This window comes from Equus quagga, chromosome 19 (assembly GCF_021613505.1).
Source record: "Equus quagga isolate Etosha38 chromosome 19, UCLA_HA_Equagga_1.0, whole genome shotgun sequence".
Taxonomy (NCBI): Eukaryota; Metazoa; Chordata; class Mammalia; order Perissodactyla; family Equidae; genus Equus; species Equus quagga.
The window spans coordinates 7,350,928-7,360,510 of record NC_060285.1 but is presented as its reverse complement, the minus strand read 5'-3'; the positions used below and the strand labels follow the sequence as shown (position 1 = coordinate 7,360,510).

At 55.9% G+C, this 9,583-nt stretch overlaps 1 protein-coding gene across 2 annotated transcripts in view; it reads right to left on the bottom strand.

The window, feature by feature from the left end:
• Positions 1 to 876: 876 nt before the first annotated feature.
• NFAM1 (NFAT activating protein with ITAM motif 1) overlaps positions 877 to 9,583 on the bottom strand; it is a 34,126-nt gene continuing 25,419 nt past the window's right edge. The window contains exons 4-5 of one of the 2 annotated variants that reach the window (XM_046646547.1): positions 2,790 to 2,876; positions 877 to 1,408 (exon numbers count right to left, since the gene is read on the bottom strand). In XM_046646547.1, the coding sequence (XP_046502503.1) occupies positions 1,349 to 1,408; positions 2,790 to 2,876 (147 nt within the window). In that variant the 3' untranslated portion in view covers positions 877 to 1,348. The remainder of the gene's footprint in view (positions 1,409 to 2,789; positions 2,877 to 9,583) is intronic. The other variant, XM_046646546.1, reaches the window with a different exon arrangement.

The window sequence follows — 9,583 nt, the reverse complement described above, 5'->3', positions numbered from 1 at the left end:
GAGAGGGTACCTCTGGGACCTCTGGGGCAGCCCAGGGCGTGGGGAGGGAGGATTGGCCTGCCCGTTTTATGAACGAGGAAACAGTGGAAAGCTGAGGGAGGGATAGGGGAGAGCGACATCCTGGGGCTTCCGGACCTCAGCCCCGTCTGCCTGTGAAATGGGTTCCCTTTTCAGTGTGTGCTGCTGCGAGGGTGACATGATGGGTAATGTGAGCGCACAGAGGAGCAGGAATGGCTCAGGGCCGGGCCTTGAGGGACCACTGTCCACGCAGGGCCTGAGCATCTGCAAAACGAAAGGACCCCTCTGCCCATGCGGGGGAGGCCCCGGGGACCAAGCCACAGCTAGACCACGATGGAGAGAGGTGGCCTCGAGGCAGCGGGGCCTGGCCCTGGGCCAGGAGGGGGGGGCTGGTCTAGCGGGCTGGGGCACAAGGCAGATAAAGACCAAGGAGGAGGGTGGGGTCAGGATGTGCCAGATGCAGGGGCCTTTGGGAGTCTGGGTCTTGGGGTGGAAGGAGGAGCAGCTGAGGCCCTGAGGACGGAGGAGGTGTGAGGAGCAGAGGGATGAAGCAGCTGCCTTAGTGAGTGTGGAAGGCCAGGCCAGTGGGACACAACCTTGGGGTCCTTGTTGGGGGCAGAGAGCTCCAGGCTGTTCACCTCCTAGTTAGCCAGCACCTCCCCTCCCAGCTCAAAACATGCCCCCGCCTACTCCAGGCCCCAGCCTGACCAGCACTCAGCCGCCCCCTCAGCCTGCCGCTCTGTCCCTGAGGCCAGCCCAGCCTCTGTGGTTCAATCTTACCCACACCTCATACTTCCTACGCCAGCACCCTGCTCCCTGCTGATGTGGCCGCCTTGTGCCTTTGGCCTAACTGGGCAGCAGGTAGGGAGGTGGGGGCGTCTGTAAGGTTACTCCTTTATTCATCCGCTCCGCCATGCTCTGCACACAGCTCTGACAAGGGTCCCTTGCCAGGTCCCTCTGGAGGAACCCACAGTCAGCCTTGCAGCTGTGGTGCAGGCTGGCGCCAAGAGAGCCCTTGGGTCTCGAGAGGGTGAGGAGGCCTTGGGTAGTGGGTGGTGTCCAAGAGAGCCCCTGAAGACTGAGGAAGGGCCCGCCTGGTAGAGGGAAGAGCTTGGGCAAAGGCCTGGAGATGTGGAACACTCAGTGGGTATGGCTGGGGCACAGAGTAAGAGGTGGAGGCAGGCCAAGGCAGGAAGGGCCTTGACTGTAGGGGTGAGGTGATGGGGCACCCCGGGGGCCTCACTCCTGGTACAGAGCAGGTCCTCTGGAGGGAGGGGCTGCCCCGGGGCCTCTGATCCTGGGCAAGACCTGTGGGTGGGGGGAGCTCATCCTAGAGATTTTCATAGACCATGTTAAATTCACTGTCATCCTTGAATCTGTGCAGTTTCTCCTGGAAAAAAAAAGAAATAAAAGACGATAGGAAAGGAAAAGAACAAACTTGCACTAATTTAGTTTTAGTCAGAGGCAACCATGCGTGTGGCTTCCTGCATAGCTGTGACAGGGAGGCCTGTCCTTGTCCCCAAGCCCGTCTCTCCATTCTCTTCTCCTAGCTGTCCACTTGACCCCTGCTGTCTGCCCTCCAGCCCCGTGGGCCTCCTCTGTCCTGCCTCAGGGCCTCCCCACATGCTCTTCCCTCCATCTGGGGTGTTCCCCTGACCAGGCCTGCTCCCCAGCAAAGCCCTGCTCCCCCTGCAGGGCTCGGCTCAGTCTCTCCAAGAGCCACGCCCTGCAGCCCTGGTCGGGCCCCTCCCTGGAACCCACCCCTCATGGGGGCTACCAATATCTCTGTGTGCTTGTTGGGTTAGTGACCTGTTCCTGCAGACCCGAGGCTCAGGAGGGCAGGGACATGTCTGGCCATCCTGGCTAGCAGCCCAGGGGCTGGCACGGGGTGAGCACTGCCTGGGATGGCCCTCACATCCTTGGGGGGGTCCCACGGTGGGGAGGCCCTGCTTCCAGAGCCAGGGCTGAGTATGCAAAGAGCAGAGAGAATAGGAGATTCAAAGAGCAGTGCCAGCCCGGGCCCCCTGGGCCAGGGTCCCCAGCACCAGCCCCCGCACTTCCTGTGATCTCTTCCAAGGTGCCCATGGGCCCACCCACCACCCACGGGCTCCTGCACTGGCTTAACAACCCCTTGCACTTACGGCGTCCCTGGTGCAGACGTTACTGACGTTACTTGACTGGGAACTCATTTGCATTCAGGGACAGTTGGTTTTGCAGGAAAGAGTCGCTCATCCACTTTACAGATGAGCAAACTGAGGCTTGAGAGAGGATCGTGATCAAGTGATGCGCCTCAGTCCCCATGGTGATAAAAACTGAGCCGCAACCAGGCCAGCCCAGGCTGGCACCAGCTCCAACTCCAGCCGCCAACTTCAGCCAACACCAGCCTGGGGGAAGCTGATGAGAAACCTAACACCCCTTGCCTGATTGGCCAGTGTAGATGCTACACTGGGCCTGGCGGTAGTTATGACTGCTCGCTTGGGTCCCAGTATGACATTTGATCCTCGTGGCAAATCTATGAGGTGAGTGCTGTCAGGCTCCTCAGTTTACAGACAGGAACACAGAGGTCGGCCCCTTGGTCTGGGCTGCACAGCAGTAAGGGATGGAGCAGGGGTTCAAACCCACCAGTGCTCCCAATCTCTAGGCCAGCTGCTTTGGGAGAGGGCTTCGATTCTACAGCAGCTGGCTCCCTCCTGTGGTCCCCATTTCACAGGTGAGCAGAGGGTCAGATGGGAGGGAATGAGGAGCCGGGCTTACTGCCCCAGCCTGCGTACCTGGGAGAGATGCCCCTGGGTGAAGGGAGCGCTGCTGGCCTCGTTCTGGATGCAGGAGTAGACCTCGGTTTCTCTGCGCTGCAGGGCCTGCAGGAGACGGCATGAGGGTCAGAGAGGATGCACGGAGGGGCAGGGCAGCTGGGCCTCCCTGCCTGTTATGGACCACCCCTCCCTGCGGGAGCCAGGGGCCAGGCAGAGCCCTGTGGGCCCTAGTCTGCGAGAAGACGCCCACCTCGCCCAGCCCCGCCACCCACAGTCACACCTTTGCACCTGCCATTCCCTCACAGAGCCGCCTCACCCCTTTCCCGCTTGCACAGCGCATCTCCTTTCTGTGCCCCCTGCCACCTCCCTCACCCCACCTCTGGGTCAGCCCTGGCAGGCTGTCTCTGGGCTTCCACCTGGCTGGCAAGGGGAGGGACCCAGGCCCACTCCTGCAGACGCTGCCTGTCCTCGGGCCCTCGGGCACCCTGGCAGCCAGCAGCCCCTGGCTGTGACACCCATGGCCGTGGCTCCAATCGGATGCCCTCCTGGCATCCGCTCTCTCTCCCCAGGTCCAAAACCCCTGCCCTGTGAGGGTCTCGTCCACCCATCCCACCGCAGCCTGTGCTCGTGGATGACCTAGGCACCCACTGGGGTCACACTCCTCGCCCATCAAGCTGTGCCTGGCTTGTCTCTGGGTCACTGAACCTACAGCTGTGCTCAGCACACTTGGAGAACAGCAGTGAATGAACTACGATGAGGAGCTCCTCACTCACTAAGTGTGTGTCTTGGGGCCACACTCACTCTTGGCCCGGCTATGAGCAGTCTGACCAGAGGGTAGGGTAGAAAGAACCAGGGCTTTGAAATCAGACAAGACTAGGATCAATTCTCAGCTCTGACACACGCCAGCCTTGGGCAAGCCCTGAACCTCTCTGTGCCTCAGTTTCCTCATCTGTATAATGGGAGCAATCATATCTATCTTGCAGGCCCAATGCATAATTAAATGAAATATTTGTGCCTCCAGGCCCCAGCACAGGGTCTGGCAAACAGTAAGTGCTGAATAACTGTTGAATGATCATCAAGGGAGGCTTGATGGCTTCTTCGCCTCTCTGCGGTCACAGCCTGGACTGTCCCTCAGACCCTGATGGGCCCCGGGGTCCCATGTAAGGGGCAGATGTTGCTCTTTAGGGTTGCTGGAGCAGAGCCGCCAACAGCATAAGCAAGAGGCAGGAGCCGTTCCTCCCGTGTGTACATGTCATATGGATGCCGGCTGGTTGCCAAGGAGGTGGTTTCCCTGGCAACAGGCAAGCAGGGGTTGCCGAGGCAGGCTGGAGAGACAGGTGGTGCTCTGAGGCAAGAGGAGGGAGGAGAGGTGGGGAGGGGAGGAGGGAAGGAGGCGTCGAAGGGTAGTGGGGCATGAAACCCGTGTAATAAACCATTCGGCACCTGAGGGGCCCTCACTTCAAGGGTATCACACAGGGATAGCAAGGCAGCTCTGGGCACCAGCTCAAGGGGCCTCTGATTCAGAAAGAGGGTGGATCTTAGGAGAGGGGCTTCTGACCTGCCTCCTGGTAGGGAAGGGTGCAGGGCCGCCCCAAGGAGGAGCCCCATTTCCAGAAGGCAACTTCCAAGGCCTGCTCTGGCCTGTCAGGTCTACCTGCCCGCCCAGAGCACCAGCCACCACCGGCGAGCCTGGCACACAGGATGGGGATCTGCTCCTCAGACGCCCTGTGCCCCCACCTCTGTCCACCCAGGCCTGGATTGCCACAGATCTGACAGCTCCTCCAAGCTGGACATTTCTGGTCACAGAGAGAAGAGAGGAAAAGGACCTCTTTGCTGACATCTAGGCAGGGGAGCAGATCTGGGGTCCCACAGGTGGTTCTCTTCTCCTTCACATCCGGCTCTCATGGGTTGCCTACCACACATGAGCCCAGAGAGGCCCAGAGTTGTCTCAGGCCACACAGCCCCTCAGTAGATGGGAACTCAGGCCTCCTGCTCCCAGCTCTGCAGAGCCACCGGCCCTGGCATGCCGCCAGGGGATTTCTGAGCCAGAGAAGAGCACCCTGCCCCGGGAACCTGCAGGCCTCTGCCCCACGCTGGCGGGCGGCTGCGCTGCAGAGGTTGCTGCCAATTAGCAGCTGCTGAGTGAAGCCTTTGACAAGTCCTGACCGCTGGCTGCATTTGCATTCAGGCTGTGACCCGCATCGCTAGGCTGTGAAATGCAGGGCGGCCTTTGTCAACAGGACATCCTCGGAGGCTCTGAACCAGACCCTCCTGGTGGTGATGGGGACTGCCTTCCCCAGCCTGTGCCTGCTGGGAGAAGACTCTCCAGGCCTCTGAATGGGCTTCCCCGGGCTGGGGCTGAGTCGAGCCTGGGGCTGTGCTGTGTTGGGGCTGGACTAGGCAGCGCTGGGCAGTGCTGGGGTGTGCTGTGCTGTGCTGTGTGTGTTCCGTCTGTGCTGTGCTAGGTCTGTGCTGTCCTGGGGCTGTGCTGGGCTAGGGCTGTGCTGACCTATGGTGTTCTTGGGCTTGGCTGTGTTGGGGCTCTGCTGGGCTGTTTTGTGCTGTTCTAGAGCTGTGCTGGGGCTATGCTCTGAACTGTGTGCTCAACTGTGCTGTGCTCTGTGCTGAGCAAGCACTGTGCAGGGCTGTGCTGTGCTGTGTTGTGCAGGGCTGTTCTGTGCTCTGCTTAGGCTGTGCTGTGCTGTGCTGGGCTGGGCTATACTGTGCTGGGCTGGGCTGGGCTAGGCTGGGCTGTGCTGTGTTGTGCTATGCTGGGCTTGGCTGGGCTGGGCTGTGCTGGGCTGGGAACATTTGTCTGGGACCCAGGCCCTCCAAGTCCTCTGCCTCCTGCTGCCCAGGGGGCAATGGTGCTGACCTGAATGGTCATTGGCCCTGGTAGAGGTGTGAAGTCAGTGCCAAGGCTCTCCTCTAGGTGGGCTGAGGCCAGAGCTGAAGCTAGCTGCCCTGGGCCAGGACCTAACCTGAAGGTCCTGGACATCGGTCCACCTATAATATGAACACCCCCCCCCCCCCCCCGCCCCAAGACCACGGAAACAGAGCTGCACTCTCATGGGCACCTGCGGGGAGAGACCTGCATGGTGCACCCTGGGGGCAGATGGGTGAGACCTGGGGTGTTGTTCAGAAAGGAGTGGAGGAGGAGAGCCTCTGCTCTGGGTCAAGTTCCTGGAGCGTCTGAATCGATGGCCTCCTGCAGTGACAGCAGTCCAGGGAGGCAGGGCTGGGATGGGCCTCCCCTAAAGGAGGAGCTGGTGATCGGGAGCCACTGAAGGTTTCCAAGGGGGAGGCGACAGCATCAGCCATGCGTTAGAAAGGTCCCTCCTGCCACAGTGAGGAGCCAGAGGGGCTGGAGGCTGAGAGCAACACTGAGGGCACCAAGCTGGGCAGAGGCTGCAACAGAGCTAAGGGGAGGTGCCCAAGGGCTCTGAGGGAGTCAGACCATAAGGCTGATGCCCTGCATTTGCCACAGGGGCCCGCCCTGGGCCCAGCCCTGAGCCTCATGGAACCAGGGTGCCTGGAAGGTGAGACAGTCCTCCACTCGTCCATGTGGCAGTTGATCGCTGAGCACCTACTGTGTGCAGGGAGGGATGCAAGACGGACCACAATCACAAAGTAAAAGGTGACCAAAGGCCACAGAGAAGGAAGATAGGGATGTTGGGGTCATGGAGGGGGTGAGGAGGTTGCAGTTTTAAAATGGAGGTCAGGAAAGGCCTCACTGCAAAGGTGCCGTATGAGCAGAGAGCTGAGGAGTGAGGGAGTGGCCTCGGGTCAGCTACAGAAAGGATGCTTGGGAGCAGGGCACAGCCGACAGCAAGCCCCCACGGTGCGGCAAGCTGGTGTGTGTGCGGAGCAGCAAGGAAGCCAACGTGACTGGAGCAAGTGAGTGAGGGAGAGAGACAGCGGGAGGACATGTGGACAGAGCTCTCGGAGGCCACTGTCAGGGCTCTGACGTGGACTCTGAGAGAGAGGAACCTCTGAAGGACTGCAGCCATCATGAAAACGTGCCTCGCAGACCTCAGCTCCATGGATCAGCTTTGACTAAGGGCCTAGGTGCTGGGCTCCAAAACATGCCACATGGGCTACTCCCAGCCAATGGCTGAGCACGGCAGGAACGCCATCACAGCCTCCCGCTCTGGGAGACACGGGGCTCCTCCAACTTGGGTGCTCCCAAGGGCCTTGTTGAACCTTGCCTAGACTGTGTGGCAGTCGGAGCTCCCTCTCTGCCTTCCTTTCTCCATCCTTCACTCAGCACCACATCTGCTTCAGTCTGATGGCCCTCCCAGTCATCCCCATTTGCTCTCACAGGTGGCTTGTCTAATAAAATTATTGCACATCTAACCCTGGTTTAGTGTCTGCTTCTCAGAGGACCTAGACTCACAAGGACTCTGAGCAGAACAGAATGAGATCTGTGTGTGGGTGGAGAGGATCACTCTGGCTGCTGCCAGGTGGAGAACAGACTGGGGCAAGCATATAATAGCTGGGCTGATTAGAAATCAATTGCAGGACTCCAGGCAAGCAATAGTGGTGGCTCCCACCAGCGTTAGCACTGGAGGGTAGAAGGGTCAGATTCCAGATGTGCTCTGAAACAAGATATGCTGATGGATCAGATATGGGTGGTGACAGAAAGAGAGAAGGAAATGGCAACTTCGAAATTTTCAGCCTGAGCCACTGGAGGGATGGAGTGTTCACTCACTGCAGTGAGGAAGAGGCATGTCGGAGGTAAGGAATTGGAGTTTGGTCTGAGAGAGAAGCCGATGAGACGTCCAAATGGAGTTGCTGGTGGCATTCAGAGGAGATATCTGGGCTGGAGATATAAATTTGGGAGTTGTCAGAGTGTAGATGGTCTCAGAACCTTAAGGCTGAAGGAGATCACCAGGGGGCGGGAGGAGGGAGTGAAGATCAAAGAGAAAGGGCCCCAGGACTGGATCCCAATGTTCAGAGGTCAGGGTTCCTAAGGAGGAACGAGTGAAGAAGGCAGAGGAGGCATGGCAGTGAGACAGGGGCATCAGGAGAGGGTGGAATGTTCTGGAAGCAAGTGAAGAAAGTGTGTCACGGAGGAGGAAAAGCTCGATGGTGATCTCCCGATGCTGCTGATTCATCAAGGAAGATGAGGATGGAGAACTGACGGTCGGATTTCACAATGTGGAGGCCAACGGTGGCCTTGAGAAGGAAGGTTTTGGTGAAGAGGTGGGCAGAAACCTGACTGAGTGGGTCAGAAAGGAGAGAGAAACTGCAGAGTCTTGACAGTTCTGTTATAAGGAGTCATAGAGAAAGGGCAGAGTCGCTAGAGGGGGATGCGGGCTCAAGGTAAGGAATTTAAGATGGAGGAAACCATAGCATGTTTGTAAGCTGCAAATGTAATATTGTATAATTAGTCCTATTTTACAGATTATGGAACCAAGACTCAGAAAGTTTAAACTGCAGAACCCACGAGCAAAAGAACTGGGCTTTGACCCCCAGTCTATCAGACCTACTCTAAATTCATGCTCCTTAATAGCTCAATTTTAAAAACAAATTGGAGTAGTATAGGTTTTTTTTATCATGAGCATTTTCCCACATGAATAAAAAGCAAAAATTGACGTAACAAAAAGGAGAAATATACAAATCTACAATCATATGGGCAGATTTTAACTCACTTCTCTTAACATCTGATAGACAAAAAAGTCAATAAGGATATGGAATATTTTAACAACGTGATCACCAACTTAACTGAGATGTACAGAACAGTCACTCAGTCATGCCCAGGGTAAGTTCTTTTCAAGTGCAAACAGAATATAAGCTGAGCCACAAAACAAGTCTTAAAAGACTTCAAAGGATTAAGGTCATATAGAATATATTCTCTGATCACGGTGGAATTAGCAAGAAATAAAAAACAGAACAATAACTACAAAATAATTCAACATTTGAAAATTAAGCAAAACACTTTTAAATAATCCATGGGGCAAGGAGGAAATCTCAGTGAAAAATTTAAACTGAAAGATAACAAAAATATGACATATCAAAACTCGTGGGGTGCAGCTAAAGCCATACTTAAAGGGAAGTTCATAGCCTTAAGTGCATAAATTAGAAAAGAAGACAGATTGGAAACCAATGCTGTAAGAATCCATCCAAAGAAAGTAGAGGAGGAATATATGAAAATCCTTCCCTGGAGGTTCGGAACAAGACAAAGAAGCCCGCTGTCACTACTCCTGTTCACCATCGTACTGGAAGTCTGAGGCAGCGTGATAAAGCAAGAAAAAAAGAAGTAAAAGCTATGAGGATTGGAAAGGAAAAAGTGAAACTTCCATTATTTATAGATGACAGGACTGGGTTCATAGAAAATCCAAAGGAATTTACAGAGAAACTATCAGAATTAATGAGTGAATTCAGCACATCCATATACAAAAGTCAATCATATTTCTACATACCAGCAATAGACAATTAGAAAATGAAATTAAAATGGGGATAACACCTGTAACCTAAAACCCTATTATGAGGATTAACAAGACAGCAGGTGTAAAGTCTTATCACAGTGCCTGGCATATAGTGGGACTCAACAAACAGATGGTTTCTGATATCATCATCATGGTTATTAACGTCATTCTTATCTACCAGGTCCAACCGCAGCTGGTACGGACTGGTCTTAAGGATGAGCAAAGTCTGTGGCCTCCCTTCACATCTCCTTTTGGGTTCTAAAACCTCTTGAAGCCACCTTGCAACCCTGACGGGAAGTGGGCCTCTCCCCCTCCTCCCGAGAAGTCCGCCTCAGCCTCCGAGAAGTCTAAACACCGGCGAGAAAGATGTTCCACGCAGAA